At 31.2% G+C, this 18,059-nt stretch overlaps 1 protein-coding gene across 15 annotated transcripts in view; it reads right to left on the bottom strand.

Annotated features, from left to right (window-relative positions):
- LOC129953399 (calcium/calmodulin-dependent protein kinase type 1) overlaps nucleotides 1-17,062 on the bottom strand; it is a 30,772-nt gene extending 13,710 nt beyond the window's left edge. The window contains exons 1-4 of one of the 15 annotated variants that reach the window (XM_056066589.1): nucleotides 16,863-17,062; nucleotides 4,577-4,670; nucleotides 3,644-3,845; nucleotides 1,179-1,313 (exon numbers count right to left, since the gene is read on the bottom strand). In XM_056066589.1, the coding sequence (XP_055922564.1) occupies nucleotides 1,179-1,313; nucleotides 3,644-3,756 (248 nt within the window). In that variant the 5' untranslated portion in view covers nucleotides 3,757-3,845; nucleotides 4,577-4,670; nucleotides 16,863-17,062. The other 14 variants (XM_056066584.1, XM_056066577.1, XM_056066579.1 and 11 more) reach the window with 14 other exon arrangements.
- Between the last annotated feature and the right edge of the window lie 997 nt (nucleotides 17,063-18,059).

The raw sequence follows: 18,059 nt of genomic DNA, 5'->3' as shown, positions 1-18,059 counted from the left end.
CAACATCAAGAAGATCCTCAGTGCTATGGACAAGCCAGGCGAGTCCTCAATGGAAGAAACCAAAGAGATAGTCATGGAGAAATTGCAGCCCATCATAGCAGCTTCAGTGATCGCTCTGGATGAGTGTGATTTTGGTACGAATCTGGAACTAGGAATTGACCTTTTCTGCTCCGGCCATAAGGACCTACACAAAATCGTTCAGAATCTTCTCAACCCCGCCTATAAGTTGCGTAGGACTTTAAATAGATGTTAGGGCCGAAAGGTATTGGAATTAAGTATTATAGATTTACTTAGAGTGTCTGTATGGGGCTAGTAAGTTAGTTGCAAGTTATGGTTGATTAGGCTAGTTTTATCGATTTGTATCTAGCCTTAAGATAGTTTTAAGAATGAATTAATAAACATAAAAAAAAAATGCGTAGGACTGTCACGCCAGTGGTTTTGGGCAACTCAGCTTGTACCACCTAAAGTTTTTTTCTCGGGTCCTTCTTCTTACGAGGAATTGACAATTTTCTAATAGTAATTCTTGTCATGAAAAGTGAATTCTCAAATTACTTCAGATTCGGCTTATAAACTGTAGGTGCCTATATCGTTGACATAACTTGCACACAGGAATAGTTGAGATTCGTTAGTATCTATGCCCAGGTTTACTGCGAGATGTTGCGAATTTATTTATTTAAGTGTTCAAATATCTCAGCTTACCTATAACCAATTTTTAAAATGTTACTTGTAATATTACAAATTAAACGTAACCTTTCATTTGTTACCAAACTTCGAGTGTTTATAGTGTACACTCTTGGCCAACGCTCCATAGTAAAATAGGCATTCACTTTAAGTCTTATTTAAGTGTTTAAAAGTTTGAAGTATTAGAAAATTAAGCAATTAAAACTAAGCTTTAAAATAACATCTGTATAAATAAAAAAGGAAATGCAAAGCAAACATAAGTCTAGATTGGAGGAATTTTTTAAGCGTAGGAATATAACTTCTTGTTTTTACTGTTATACTAAAAAGTTATCTGTTTTTAATTTACACACAAAAAACACAGGAAAAAGAACGTTTATGTCTAAAAAGAAAATAATTTATATTGTCTTAAGGATTAAAATTTGTGTTTCTTTTTTTTTTTAATTAAAACTCTAATAACATTATTTTTATTAAAAATAACCCTTGCTAAATAAACTTACCTTCGAAGAACTTTAATTTCATTTTCAAGTGAATCCTCTTTTCCTTTTAATGCTTTTTTATCAATAATCTTAACAGCAAAATGTTGGCCAGGATTGTCTTTACTCTCGGCTAAGCGAACTTCTGAAAAGGCACCACTGAGTAATAAAAAAACAAAAATAACTTTGTTAAATATATGCAATAAATAATAGAGTGAACATTTCTTAATGGAGTTTTTAGAACGAACAAAAATTGTATCCCTGAAGGTTAAGAAAGGTTTTGAAAAAAGTATAGAGTCGTAGCGGGAAAGAGCTTTATTTTATATTTTAAATTATCCTTCTTACAAAAAGATAAGTGAACAATAAGATTGTCGAGGTGGATTGTCATACATGGCAACAAAAAAGAGTTAATTAACTTTATCATTAAAAACTTTGACGTCTGTCACAAACTGTAGCCGTTTCTTTATTCTTTTGCTAAAATTCTAATATTGAATGATTACATGCACAAACATAATTTTTAAGAAGGATTAAAAATGGTTAAAAACTTCTTAGTATACTGGTCGACAAGATTTTCTTCCTGGCAATATACTTGCTCTTTTTTAATTGGGTTTGATAGACTTAATTCAAATCCGACTTCAAATGTATCACGGCAGGTTTTTGAGACACAACTTTTTAAAATTCGAAAAAACACATACAGTAGTGGACAATAATTTAGCACATTGAAAAGAGTAGAAGTATTTTTCTACTTTCAATTCCTTACTACTTGCAAGTAACGGTTCATTTGTATGTTGTCACTATGACTACCTTATGTGATAATAAAAATTTGTAAATAATTGAAAAGTAAAATACCGTTTTGCGAAAAATTAAGATTGTTTGTGATTTGCTTTGTTTTTAGCTGGACTTAAATTCAGCCCGTTTTGCAATCAAAGAGTGTATTTTTAATTTTTGTGTTTTTTTTTTTAAAAGAAAATAAAAATTTTTCAGGTAATTAAATATTCCTTTAATGATCTATATTTAAAAAAAATAGTTAATCATGGCAAATGAAAATGGTGACCAAAAGAAAAAAGAAGTCTGATTATGGAAATCAAGTCAAATGGACGGACGATAACAGACATTTCTAAGTTGGTAGAATGCTCCAGGAAGCTGGTTTATAATGCCCTTCGTCATTTCAAAAAGTTTGGAGTGATTGAAAATGTTAAACAAAACCCCCGGGCCAGGAATAAAACTACAAATGAAGATAGACTTATTTATAGGTTATCGACCAAGGATCCGTTTAAAACCTCCAGTGCCATTCGAAGCGAGCTTTCAACGAACTATGGAGTAAATGTTTCCTCAAGGACCATAAGACGCCGATTAAATGAAAACAATCTACGTGGGTGCGTTGCTCAGAGAAAACCACTTGTATCAAAAAAATTCTGAAATCTAGTTTACAGTTTGCCAAAGCTCACCTAGACAAACCAATTAGTTTTTGAAAAAACGTGTTCAGATTGGATGGGAAAAAATGGCGTCCAAAAAACAGGGAATATAATTCAAGGTACACCATTTAGACATTACATTGAGCAAAAAAAAAAACAACCCATTTAACACAATTGTGACAGGAGATTCAAAATGCCAAGAAGAATGGCTTCTTTACTACAAAATAAAGGGTAGTGTTCAGGTAAAATTCGTGTTCAGGTTAAATTTTGTTGTTTCTAATTTTCATACTTTTTTCTTCTTACGGATGTCAAACATATTTGATGAAGTACCATGAAAATATAGTACTACGTATATGTAATGTAAATAAAATATAACTTATTTTATAATAAGAAAACAAATTGAAAATTAAATGGTTTTTATTTTCTTGAACAAGTGTGCTAAATTCTTGTCCACCACTGTATATAAGGCATCTTGAAGCTATCAACATTTTTCAAGTAGCTTTTTCACACAATATGATGGTTTTCCGAATCTATAATACTTTTTTTCAATATTCAGTTTATATTATTTCATATAATATTCGACAAAAATTTTAAAAGTTGTCCGTCTTACAAACATCTGAAAGAAACGCTAAGCCATTTATGCTAAAACGGTTTTTTAACACTACAAGATAAAACAGTTTGAAATTAAGTTTTGTTCTTGTAGCAACTGTATTTTATCAAATTTTTGAAATATGTTAAAAAATGTCAAAATGATTATGAAAACGGGTAAATTTTAAACTTAATCAAAAAGTTAAAATTAAAATTTGGATTCGAAATCAGCACTAAGAATTAAGTCCAAAACGTATTTTTCAAAACTATGAAAGTATCAAATTCAAGGTTTTCTCAAAACTTCATATATAGTCGAATAAGGTACTCAAATATTTAAATTGTATCTATAAATGAAAGATTTGTAATTTTTAAAATCATCATACGATTTATTGTTAGGAAATATTTTAAGTTTCAACTTTGACTTATTTATTTGTTTGTATTATTTAAGAAAAAAAAAAAACATTTCATAAATACATTTCTACTTACGTTCCAAGTAATCCTTGAAGATTGTATTTATCTTCAATTGAGATTTGTTTGTTGAGATCTTTAGTTTCTTTTTTACTTTTTTTACCCGAGTCCTTTTTGCCAAAAAGTGGCATTTTTAGAACTTTATCTCGTATGAAATTCACTTTTCTAATTATAAAATTTCTACTTAGCAATTTTTTTCGTTGTTGCTTATCTAATGGTTCTTATAAACAACAATTTTAAAATTACGATTTGTTCACTTTATTAGCAAAAACAAAAATTAAAACATTTCAACATAGGCACATTATTGCACTTTTTTTTAAATATCTGTTTGCTATGCAAATACACGTACAATAAATGACGCTTATTAGAAACTTCAAAATACTTTTTTAATACATTTGTTTTGGAAAAAACTCATTTTCAAAACAAAAAAAACAAGACAAATTTCTTTTTCAAAAAAAAAAAAAAAAAAAAAACAAATACAAAATAGCTTAACTTCGAAAAAAGTCTGATAAAGCTGTAAAGTGGAAAACTTTTTTTTAAACAGTTCTTTATTTTGACGGTAGGAACAAATTCTAGGGTCCAGTAAAATTCCACGAAGTTTGTTTTTCACAATTCAAATTGATCGATGACATTTAAGAAATTCCTTTGATGTAGGATGTTTATAAAATTAAATTTCAATATCAATTTATATTGGTCTTATATTATCAGAAAATATTTCTGAACTCAAATTTTTATATTATTACTTATAATAGTCTTATTTGAAAATAAGAGTGTTAATCTTTCCAAAAATAAATAGAAGAACTTCAAATATACTTTGTAAATCAAAAGATCATTCTCGACATTATGTTTATGTATTTGTATAATTGGGCTCGCATGCAGTCCCTTTGTCCAAGTTTCTTATAAACGTGTATTTCTAATAAGCGTCATTTACTGTATTCCACTGTATTCTACTGTAATTCTGATTTTTTTTGAATATTTTGTATTGATATTTTTGTTATGTAATTCTGCAAATTGAGTCAGCAAGAGAATTTAGTGATGAAGAAGCCTGAAATGAAAATAAAATTTTTGATTAGGTGACATTTTTTTTATGCTCAAAAATGGTTAATGCTTGCATATGTATTTTTATATTAAAAACGAGCCAAGTTAGAATAATGAGTATTATTAAATGTATGATTACAGAAAACGGTTCTCTCACAAATAACTATTGGCGGTTGAGATAAAGTATTTTTTATCATAATTATATTTACATTTTTAAAAATAATAATAAAAATAGGGTAGGATGTGACCAACACTAAAAACAATATTTTGTGTGAGATAATTTAAAGTCAATATCCTTCTTTGTTCTCTTCATACTTGAGTCGAGAACTATTTTTTATCAGCCTTTCATTATTTTGTAGGTTTTCGCGTTTTGTTAAAAAAATTGTAAGATGAATTTTTCTAAAAAAAAATAACTAAACAGTACCTACAATATTTTGCATATAATAAAATAGTTTGATTTCAAAATCTATTTTTTAACGAGATCTTTAGTCAAAAACCAGTAGCATTTATTGAAAGTTATTATTATTCTCACACTGTGTCAAGATATACTAAAACTTCTATGCGCTTATCCCCACGAGCCGACTTTTGAACTCGGATTTTTGCCCAAACCTTGTTGTCAAATTGGTCTTATTCAAAGGGAATGATTCCTAGATCACAATCCTGAAATTTCAGCCATCTGGGTGGCCTAGATAGAGATATATTGGAGTTCAAAAATTGGCCTTTGGGAGCCGTCTTTTGACCCTGTAGGACGCATATTAAGCGAGAAATTCGCATTTTAAGTTTGAACTTGGATTTTGTCCAAACCTTGTTGTAAAATTGGTCTTATTCAGGGATAGGCATAGCAATGGAAAGAGAATGATTCCTAGATCACAATCCTGAAATTTCAGCCATCTAGGTGGTCTAGATAGAGAAATATTGGAGTTCAAAAATTGCACTTTGGGAACCGTCTTTTGACCTTGTAGGACGCATATTAAGCGAGATACGAGTATATTATTCGTTTAAAGAATCTAGCACAAAAATTATCAAATTCTGTTGGAGTTTTTTCAGTTTGGAATTTATTTTTAACCTTTTCCGAGAGTTTGGTGGCTAAATTGAAATTTATTAAAATCTGTTTTTGCTGTGCCATCTTTTAACTATTTAAATCTTTGTGATCTGATAACCTTGAGATTCAGGAATGACTTAAGCTGCAATTACTACGTCAAATATGATTTTTATTAATTAATTGTCCTTTTCGTTGATCCTTAATTATACATGCCATCGCGTAGACCGTATTGATCAAATACGTGGAGGTGTAGCAATTTTAGTGAGAAAGTCAATTTAACATTCCCTTTTTCCCGTTACTAGGATCCGATTAGTTGAGAATTCATTTTCACATTGTTTCCGTTTATTCCAACTTATTTTCCGTCTGGGTCGAGAGAATCACCTTCCGTCCTTGATCTATTTTTAAAAAATGTACCTTCAATTTGCACTCAGTCCGAAACTAAAAATGAATAAAGTTCCGATCATATTCATTTTTTTTTATTTTTTGTACAACGAACTAAACAGTGAAAATCAGAGAGCTATACTTTCTGGACTTTAAAAATGCTAATTGAAGTAGTTTCAGATCTGGAATTAAGTCCAAGTTTAGGCCAATTCCAACACCAAATTTACATTGTTGATGGTAAAACCACCAAAACACTTACGTAGAGTTCGAACCGAAGAAAATTTCGCAGATGTAGTTTCTTGTAAGAAAACTATCATTTCAGTTATCCAAAATCTTACTGAATGTCTAAAACTATAGTTTTCATAAGATGAAATTAGTTGTAAGCCAATATTTTTTTAATTTTAAAAGGATATTTAATTTGAAAATTAATTGTATGCCAACTCTTAACATGCACTTAAAAATGCACGACTGAGTCACACAAGCTTGCACGACTGAGTCACCAAGAAGTCTGTTTAAAAATATTTCCGTATTTTAAAATTTAAAACCGTACTTGTAAGTAAAATTGTTTTAAAAAATTTAACTGCCATTTAATTTGACAAAAAACCTTTGTTTTTCAATATTTTTATTTGAAATTAGAGGGCTTTTTTAACAATTTGGTGTTTATACAATTTTTCCGTTTTTAATATTTATAGTATGGAATTACTTATAGAGGTTATTAATATACGTTTTAAATTTCAAATTCGTAAAAAATAAGAATCGGCTTAAAACCTTAATTTCCAAATTGAAGTCAATAGACCCAATGCTTTGGCCTGTAGGGACAAGGGCAGACAGACAAACAGACATACGGAATGGGGGACCCACTTTTTCCAACTTCTCTACTAATGACATGTTTGATAAAATCTCGAGTAAGAAATTTTGTACGAACGCAAAACTTGTGTGTCGCAAGTAAAGAAATTTGGTCAAAAAATGAGCTATACTTTTTTGTACGTATTTTTCAATTGTGACGAGATGATGATAATTGTGGTTGTGATAGGTTAAGTTAGGTTAGGTTAATAAATTTTAAGAAGAAGATAGGTTACTTTTTTTATTCCTTGGCCAGAACGAAAAGATTTTGTGGGTTTGAAAGTTTGAAAATTGTCCATGTGAAAACAGTTTTTTTTTCTCCAAATTTACACCAGCAACTTTCAGCGTTTGCCACTGAGCTTTATTTATTGTTATTGCAAATGCTGCTTTCTGCACTCTTTTAAACTGAAACGGCAATCGGTCGGAATTGTTGGAATGCGGGAAATTAAAACATTTTTTACTTTTGCTATTCCAGTCATGATTATAGAGCTTTTATAATATTTCGTCCTAGGTGAGTAATCTGTAGTCGTGTACATCACTTTGGTGCGTCCTCAACCTTAAGGGGCCGGTTATAGCTGTCAGTAAAATCCATCAGTAAAATTTAAAACACGGCTATTCTAAAATGTTTTACTGATGAGCGTTTATAGCAATCAGTAAATTTACGTCATTTAATGTTGTTTTCTTTTCACGGCGAGCTTCGCGCCTCACGTAATTTGTTTACTGTTGCTTTCATTAATAAAATGTTTAATGATGTGATCAAAACAGTAAAAAATTGGAACATAAACAGTAAACAGTTTTTTTTTGGCTTTTGGCTCAGCTGTTCAGTAAAATGAAATTTTATCATTTAAAAAAATAAAATAGATTTATAAATTAAATACAACTTTAATTGACTTGTTTCTTTTTGAAAAAAATACTTGAATATAGGATTCATCTTATTGCATTAATTCTGAAACATGTTCAAAAACTAAAAACTAAAATCTTACTGATGGATTTTACTGATAGCTATAACCGGCCCCTAAATCTCAACTTATGTGAAGGCACCCCTGATAATTCTAAAGAATTATGAAAAACTATGGGGTATTCACGCACTCGCCCCACGCCTGAGCCGAAACAGAATTATCAGTATCAGACAGACCCAGTGAATTATTAGTTGTACCTACATAGCTAGTGTTTGGCGATAAAAGGTTGAGCATAGCAAAGTTTAGGTTTAAAATTATTATTTGTGGAACTTGGTGGGAGCCACCGTTTGCGTCTAACGTTGACGGATTTAGGCACGTGCCGCGCGAGTCCGCGTTAATATACGTGTATTGTATGATAAGTTTAACATGTTCGACAACTTATTTCATAAGGGTTGGGAACGCGTTGGTTGTTTTCCCGTTATCCAATTTTATATAAATATTATTCAAATCTTTGGTAATTTAGGAGTGAAAGCGATCGGATTTCCCAAAAAGTAGTTTTTCCCATGGAAACGCGTTGTTTTCCCGAGGTAAAAAATAACTCATGTCCTTTCTTAAGTCTCAAATTATCTGCTTACCAAATTTAATTTAAATCTGTTAAGTAGTTTAGGCGTAAAAGCGATAGGCCCACCTGAATTTTCCCATGGGAATGCATCATTTTCCCTAGGTAAATAGTAGCCTATGTCCTTTCTCGGGTATCAAAATATCTGCATTCCAAATTTCATGCAAATTGGTTTAGTAGTTTAGGAGTGCTTGAGTAACAAACAGACAGAGTTACTTTCGCATTTATAATATTAGTATGGATATATGGATGTGTATTAGTATCATAGGACAAAATTATTGGAAACCTTATTTATTTTTTTAAAGTCGGCGTTTGAGTTAAACGCAATTGTAGTCATATTTCAATAGAATTTCATATTTACAATGAACAACAATCCTCACATACATACTGCTAGATAATTTACAAAGTTGATTCTAAAAGGAATCTGGTGGAATTAAGGATCAAGTTGTTAATACAACTATTTTATAAAGAAAATGCAGCTTAACATATTGCTATAGTGAACCAATTTGGTAACTTAAAGGAAAAATTCAAATATCAATATAAAAGAGTAAAGCATTTTTTGAATTCTTGTTTAAGGACTGGACACCAAAAACACGGTAGTAATGTAGTATCCACGGTTGCCAGTTTGGTCGTTTACGAACAAATTTGGTCATATCTTATTCCATTTGTTCCGTTTTTTTTAGGAAATTAAAACAAAAAACTCGACTCTGTTCTCAAAAATAAAATGCAAGCCTAAAGTACTTTTCATTTGTAAACAGTACATAAATGTATTTAATGGAATGCACCCCATAACAAATGCACGATTATTGAATGCACACTCTGAATGCATTCATTTTATAATTTATTGACAGATGGCTCACTTCTGCCTTATGTTAGACAAAAACATAACATAGGAACACCACTTGCTACATGCAAATATCTTCTCAAGCAATATGCTTTAGAAACAACAAATACTAGATGATCACAAAGTACCACCTGCCTGGCAACCAAGCAAATATGGCCAAGTATTGACTTAAAACGGTCAAAAGGCTTGATATCACTAAGCAGACAAAGTATAAGCTCTACAATTGGAGTAATAACGGGACACTGCCTCATAGGTAGACATGCTCTGAGGCTAGGGGTCTACACAAATGACTTCTGTAGAAGCTGCATGGACGAGGAGGAATCAGTCCAACACCTTCTATGTACATGTCCAGCACTCTCCATTAGAAGGAATTACTTTCTCGGTAATCCCTTCTTCGATAATACCAGTGAACTGGCAACGATTGACACAAAACGTTTCTCTAACTTTATTAAAAGTACAAAATGGTTTGTTTAAATTCATTACTCTCCCATGAGTAACCTCATTAGTGGTATAACAATGGACCCTTGAGGTCTACGTGTGTCAATGATATCTGGACAGCCACTCCAACCTAACCAACCTAACAGATGGCTCAACAGCTCAAAATCATCACATCTCAAGATCATAATCTTACGGATAAAATGGACATGTCAGAATTTTTGGGAAAAGGTCGGTTATCATAAAAACGGTTTAAATGAATATTGCTTTCGAAATTTAGGTAAGTTCGTTTATAACTTGATGTTACTTCCTCACAGCTCAGCTGCTGCGAAGTGGACATTTTTTTAATTAACTTTGATTAAAACGAAAGGTAGACTTAATTTTGATACCGTTAATAATATAATTCTGGTCCAAGAGCTTCAAGATGAGAAAAATAACCATAGCGTTTAGCCTGCAGATTTTATATAATTTTATATAAATTTTACTAAGCCATTCGATCTCCTGACATAATGGTAACATATTGTAAACCTAAAAAAAAGAAGCTGGAATGTGACCCAAACTGATAACTTCCCATCCCGTCTACCGATTTGTTTTACTTAAATGGTTTGCAGGCTTTTGTGTTTTGTTACAAAAGTTGTCAGTTGCATTATTCTAACAAATTTAAAAATTATCAACAATATTTTGAATATGATGAATTCGTTTGATTTCAAAATCTCTTTTTGTTAACGAAATTTTTTAGTCTAAAACCAATTTTATATCATTTACGTGAGTAGATTTAATTTTTTATAAAAAAAACTGATTTTTCTAAGAAAATTACGGAATGTAGGGAACAATATTTTTAAAAGAAATTAGTTTTAAGCCAATACTTTTTTAGTTTTTGAAAAGATTTATTTGAAAACGACGAAAAAAACTTCCTTAACGTACGGACGTGTGTACAAATGTACGCACGCACACACGCACAAATATTCTACTAAAATTTTTTTATTTAGATTCTAGAAACCTTGAAACGGCGAGAAATTTCAAAATTTTCAAATCGACAAATCGGATCTATTACAATGACTTCCTATGGGAAGTTAAAAACCGTTGCGGACAAAAATTATGTTGGTCCTTTTTTGGTACGATTGGTCATTTTTATTTTCAGCTTTGGTCATGCAGATTTTTTTCAATTGGCAACGTTGGATATATAAGATATTACAAAAATTTATTTCGCTATATGAGTGTGTGTGTTAGTTTGGCTTGTAAATAAGGTAACAGTGCTATTTTTCTGATCTATTTGTCAAATTTATGAAGCGAGCGCATTAGGATAATCTTAAAATTGATTTCTTTAAAAAAAGTAAGGCATATTTTTATTTTTTTTTTTAAGTTTTATTATACAAACATTACCATATGTCAACAACAATATTAATTATAAAGATTTTAACTCAATATCTTTATATTTATATATTCTTTTAAAATATTTGAGTTGAAAAATCAATGTTTGCGAATAGTGTGTAGAATTGTTGGTAGAGTTTATTTTTTGTATTTTTTTTATTATGCGCGCACTAAAGTTGTTATGAATACCCTTATAATGATTAAACACAGTGCGAGTAGTTAGGAAAGGAGGATAGGATTAGAAATGAGAGACCGATGCACATTGGTTTTGAATGTCTGCACATCGTAATGAGTGGGAAACATTGAGCCTGGTAAAGCATTCTACATTCGTGTAGTGCTGCCAAAGAAAGAATCTCTGTACTTAACAATACGTCTAAATTGGGCTCAAGGGTAAACTGATGGGCATTCCTAGCAATACGGGTATTACGGTTGAATTGTTTAAGGGGAGGAATGCAGCTGGCTATTTCAGTAGAGCATTGTTTATAAAAGTTACGATAAAACAATGACAGGCATGAGACCTTGCGGGTGTTCAAGAAAAGCAATTGTCTCGGTAAGAGAATCAACGACGATTCAATTTTACTTGAAAGGGTCATAACTGGTGATGAAACATGGGTGTACGGTTATATCGAAACCGAAGCACAATCGTCCACCTGGCAGCATCCAACGTCACCAACAAAAAAAGCACGTTAAGTTCGATCAAATGTGAAGGTTTTGCTTACTGTTTTTTTTCGAATTTAATGCCATAGTGCATCAAGAGATCTTACCACAAGGTCGTACGGTTAATAAGGAGGAGTAAGGAGTAAGTGTGAAGCAATCCAAAAAAAAAACGCTGAGATTTATGAAAAAACCATTCATGGCTTTTGCCCCACTATAAGGCACCTACTCACTCGTCGTTGCTTGTTCGTAATTTGTTGGCCAAAAACCATACCGTAGTCATGCGCCAACTCCCATATTCACTAGATATGGCTCCGTGTGAATTTTTCCTGTTTCCAAAGTTGAAGAGACCCATGAAATGACGCCTAAGCAAACAACCAATAGGTAGAATAGAGATTTTGGACACGCTTAAGAAAGTTGAACGCCAGCGTAGATTCCAATCATAAAATAAAAAGAAAAAAATCAGAAATTCAGAAATTCTCTAACCAGAATCTCAAATCCATTGAGTTGAACTTTAGGAATTAATTCAAAATTCTAGAAATGCTAAAAACAGCTTGATGATGAACAGACATCTTAAGTGGAAAAAAGGTGAGTACATAAATTAGAATTAATTGCTTCGCTTTTACATTATTTTTGTGTGTAACTATAATGTCTTCTAGTAAGAGATTTTTGATTGAAAACAATGATAAAAGTTTTAAGTCTCACTAAATCTTTGTTGCGTGGGCTATTGTGATCAGATCACCTTTCAAGAAATGTGTTCCATTTTTAAGTAAACTTCAAATATTTCAATGCGTCTTGTTTTTCGTAATTGCCTTGTGTAAAATCATGAGTAAAAACTATCCAAATAAAGGTATCTTCAAATTACCGTAGAATGGTTTGATCAGTATAATATTTATAATTTGATTTAATAAGTAACTACTCTTAAATCAAGTTCTTGATATGGTGAACAATGGATTGTGCAGGTTTTTTAACTTCCCATTAGAAGTTATTGTAAAATTTTGACATTTTTCAACATTTCAAATTCCGAAGAATCTAAATCACAGATTTAGTTGGCCCGTTCAGACGTTAAAACAGTTAAAATAAAATGCTCCACTAGGTCACACGAACTTTCCAAAGAGTCTGTTTAAAAATGTTTCCTGTATTTTAAAATTTAAAAATGTACCTGCAAAAAAAGTTTGTTTTCAAAAATTTAAATGCCATTTTATTTCTCACTCAAAAAACTTAATTTTTTAAAATTTGTATTTGAAAATCGATAAACCATTTTTGTTTTAATTTATTTTTTTAAATTATATATACCAAATATTATTGAAACGGTATGAGAGTTTGTGCTGAAAAAATATTGAAATCGGTCGCTTAGTCCTTTAGAAAACTTAAACTTAATATCAGTTTTACTATGAATATTTTTTTCATTATTCAAAGAATCCAAATTAGGAAATTTAAAAAACAATCTATCCGTTGTTTTTTTTTTTGAGAAAAATTGATTTTTTAATGTATGACCAAAATGTTTGGACCATTGTTATTTGCATTTAAAAAAAAATGAAGGAAAAAAACGCTTAACGCGAATCGGCTTAAGACCTTAATTTCCAAATTGTTGTTGTTCTACGATTTTTATTCATAGAGCTAAATTATCTTTGGTATTTCTATCAATAATTATAAAGTAAATAAATAAGGTGGTGCAACAGTCCGTTGAGAACTAGGGACTAGTGGCTTACAACTCTCAACAATTCAGGAAAATAGGGGATCTACAGTTTTAAATCGAATCCCAACAGCTAATTTAAGAAATTATTTTCCATGAAAATAATTACTCTTGGAGCATTTGTCAATTGCTCTCACAGGTACTGTACTCGTAAAAAAATTCATTAGGTGGTACAGGCATGGATTGAACTCAAAGCTTTTTGCGTGACAGTCCTACCCACTAACTATCACTATACTATTTGTAAACTAATTAGTTAAACCTTTTGTCTGTTACAGAATTTATTTGAAAGGAACCAACTTCATTGCTTCTAAACATTATTTCTTATCAAAATAAAAAAACGTTGTGAGACCGAACATTTTTGAAAACGTTTTCCAAAGTATTGCATCAGTTACCTAATATGAGAAAAAAATTAAATTTTCCATTTGGAATTTCGCTTTTTTGTAAAAAAAAAATTGTATACATTATTATTGATGTTGTATTATATTTTTGCATAGATTTGTAAATTATAATTATAATATATGCCTTGTATTCTTTTTATAATTTTTTGTTTTCTTTTTTTATTACAACGAATGTCTTTTCTAGTGGACAACAAAATTGCAATGTCCATATTCTTTAAAATACAAGTTTTTTTTAAAAGGTTATAAGTATAAATAAAGGATTTATCTTATCTGTTGTCTTAAAAACAATTTAAATAGAATCCATACAGAAAGATAAAGTTGTACGTGCAATTAAACAATTCACAAAACTTTATTTAGATTCAAAAATTTACTATGTAGGTATTTTTTTTTTTTGTAAATTTCATCACAATAGTTTCCATGCTTTATTCTTAACAAACAAAAATAATTTACATACCCCAGAAATTGTAAAATTGCTTTAGAATACATTTCAAATGGTTTACGTTAATTTATTTAATAAATTGGAGAACTTACACCTGGACAGATGTCCAATGTCCATTCTATCCAAACACCCAATAACTATCACAACAGTTTAAGAAGAGACCAAGTAAGTACGAGTAATTACTTATTCATCTGAATTAAACAATAAAATGCATAGTAATGTATTTTGACATTGAAAACTCTTCAAAACATTCAGTGTGGCTCTATATACATGTACAGTATTATAAAGTCTTATGCCGTGAATTAACATTATGCATTGTTTATATTATCCGCTTATTTAGCTAAATTAAGATGATTACGACCCCTCCTGTATTTGTTTGTGAATTAAAACATTAAATGTTCAGTTTTAAACAAATAAGAACTATTTCTGATCAGCAATCACTAATCAGCATATAACCTATAACCCGGTCGACTCTCGGTCTTGACTAAACATTCAAGAAGACTATACAAACACATAACATAGCACATATATGTAATATGTATGTATTATAAACAAAACAACAAAATTGATGATGCCGATTAAGATGATAATAATTATGATGATTGGTGTTAAAATAATCACGACCACCACCGCGATGCGACGCGACTCGACTTGATACGATTCGACTTTGACGGTACGTCATCGTCATCGTCATCGTCATCTTGCCTAACAGTATATATGACCATAGCGGTTATTTTCCCTATAAGCGAGTGTTTAGATATTTAACTTATTTAGCCCAAAGTAAAATATCTAGTAAGGTTAACTCGAATCGAACTCGGGAAATCATATTCATATTTATATCGGAAATACATAGGTCTAAAAAACTGGTCCCTAGACCTAGTAGAGTAGAGAGCAACACAATAATAGGTATAGGTAGGTATTTTGTATTGTTGTTGTAAATAGAAAATTAGATCAATTTTGTTTCTTGTATCAACTTACTCACCTCTAAAAAATGATGTTAAAACTTTGTGCTTATAAATTTTATATTCCTTTTTTGTGATAAAGTTTAGATTGGTGATGTGATACATGACCTGTGGGCACTTCTGAGAGGCAGCTGCTTTTTAATAGATTTTACACAAATGTCAAATGTATAGATTTCTATTTCACTCAAATGTCAAGCCTATCACAAAACAGTTTTATTGTTTTTATTATTTTTATTTTTTAACCACAACTAAAAAGCGTGTGCCAATTTTTTAACTTTTTTGTTTATCATTTGAAAAAAAAACACGGAATTGTCTTTTGTTTAGTTGGTTGCGACGACGTTTAAATTTTGTTTAAATATTTTTTAATTTTTTTTTTAAATGTTATACAAATGCAGATAGTACATTATGTACAAATATTTATACAATTATTTTACTTAGTTTGTTGAATGGCTGGTATTGAGTTTAGTCGCATTCCTTTTGCGCATACAACCATATAAAACAAATTCATGGAATTCATGGAAAACATGGAATTATATAGAAAAAAAATCTACACGTCTATTTGCTGTGATACCCCGGAGAGAATTTATTGGAAAATTTGTATAAAACTCCGACCAATCGAATATTGTTTGTTGGCCAACTACTATAGGTATAATTAATTTATAAATTTAAAAACAAAACAACAACAATGGCAAGAATACATCACTAAGCGTCAAAGCAACTGAAACTGAAACTGAAACTGAAATTGATTCTAAAACCGACATCGACATTATTATTATCATCAAGAGATGAAATATACAAAATTCGGGGTTATAGTGAAAGATAGGTACTGTTGTAAATTATTTTTGTGTTAGAAGTTTTTTTCAACAATTCATATAAATAAAAATAAGTTTTCATTTAAAAAAGACGACAACGACGACGACGATGACTACGACGATAAAGACGACGACTACAACGATAAAGACGACGGCGACGGCGACAGCGACAGCGACTACGATGCGAAAGAAGTGTGTTAAGAGAAGAAAAACGACAATCGAGGCTTTGAGGCGGGCTATTAGAAACAGCGAACAGCAGCAAAAAAATAGCTAGGAGCGATATGAAAAGATATGAAAAGGCGACGACAGCGACGGCGAAAATGGCAATGACATTTTTGACAATCGTGAGCGACACTATTTAAACTAACTACCATCAGCAACATCTACCGCGGCTACCACCCATTTCAATAATGTAAACCATGTTTTTCGTTTTTGCTGTTAAGGCGTTTTGGGTATATAATTTTTGCATCTGCCCAAAAAATTTAAAATAATACTCTACTGCCGTACCGATACCGATTTAAGTTGAAATTTATAAATTTTGTGGGTTGTAGGTATGTCTCTCTAAAACACCTACCTATACCAAATGCTGCCTTCACCCCTTATATCACAGTTCACAGACATAGCACCTTCATCGTCGTCGTCGTTGTTGCACTATTAATCAAGTCAAGATGATGCTTTTTTCTTTTGCTTTATAAAAACTAACGCTTTGGAATAAGAATAATGTTGTATCTGCCACTTAAGTAGCAGTGTTGTGTTTATTAAAGTAGAGATGGTGGTCTATGCTCTATGGCATGGTTAAATTACCTTCATTATCACCATTGGTTTCAGAGCGCGACCGCTACCGCGACGCCACGCAGTCGTTTCTATATAATTAATATTAAAGGTGGTAGGTATAAGTATACAAAAACTATGATTTTTCTTGAAAGGTTCTTCTTAGTTCTTTTTAGCTTTCATTAAATTTCCTTTTAGAAGTTAACGTTTTATGTGAAAAAGAAAATAATTGATTTTAAATTAAGTTAATTTAATCGTGTACCCGAAGAGATTTTAATCGCAACATAATGTATAACCTGTCCATAAAGGTTCTTTAAGTGAAAACAAAAAAACGCCACAATTTGCTTTTATTATTTATCATTAAGGAGCAAGTAAGGGTAGAGAAGTACGTATGATTTTTGCTTTAACATATGTGTATAGGTAGGAGCTACTTCCTATAGGAAAAAAGGAAATATAATGGAGTCATCAGTGCGCAATTTCTGGTCTCTCACAGAGCTAAATCTAAATAAAGAACCTATAACATAGAAAATGCGCACTCTGTTTATCAGAATTTTCTTATTGTATTAAAAAAAAGCTAGGAAGGTGGCATAGGCAAGACAAGGTACGAGTATGTATAAGATCTTATACAAACATGAACTAGGAGCACAGAATTTGTATTTTAGAGATGGTAGTAAGAGTTTGGTGGGCGTGGATGGGAGAATTTTTGATTAATGAGAGTTTTAATATAAGAGGTTGTAGGTATAGTGCTTTTTTTATGGGGTCTTGAAAATTTTGAATTCGATTTGTGAACCCACCCTTTCACTAACCATCGAACTGTCACTGTCAATTTATTCGGTTAACTCAATATTTTCATCAAGTACATGAACCAACAACGTAACCAACTACAATCTTCGGTCTTAATTCTCACCCTAGTAGACAGACAATGTAGTACCCGTGGCGTGATGGTTAGTGCTTTGAACTGTCATGCTAAAGGCCCTGGGGTCAATCCCTGAATGTGCCATGTAAAGTTTTTCACGGATACTGCCTCTTGCGAGGAATATACAAATCCTTGAAGAGTAATTCTTGTCATGAAAATTTCTTTCTCATATAAAACGTTCAAATTCAGCATTAAATTGTAGGTCCTCTCCATTCCTGTCAATATTACTCGCACTGGAATAGTTAAGAGTTGTTAGTCACTAGGCCCTAGTTTTCAACCGACTTTCGCGCCACCTAATGAATTTATTTCTCGTA

The sequence above is a fragment of the Eupeodes corollae genome, chromosome X (assembly GCF_945859685.1).
Source record: "Eupeodes corollae chromosome X, idEupCoro1.1, whole genome shotgun sequence".
Taxonomy (NCBI): Eukaryota; Metazoa; Arthropoda; class Insecta; order Diptera; family Syrphidae; genus Eupeodes; species Eupeodes corollae.
This window is presented reverse-complemented; position numbering and strand designations above follow the sequence as displayed.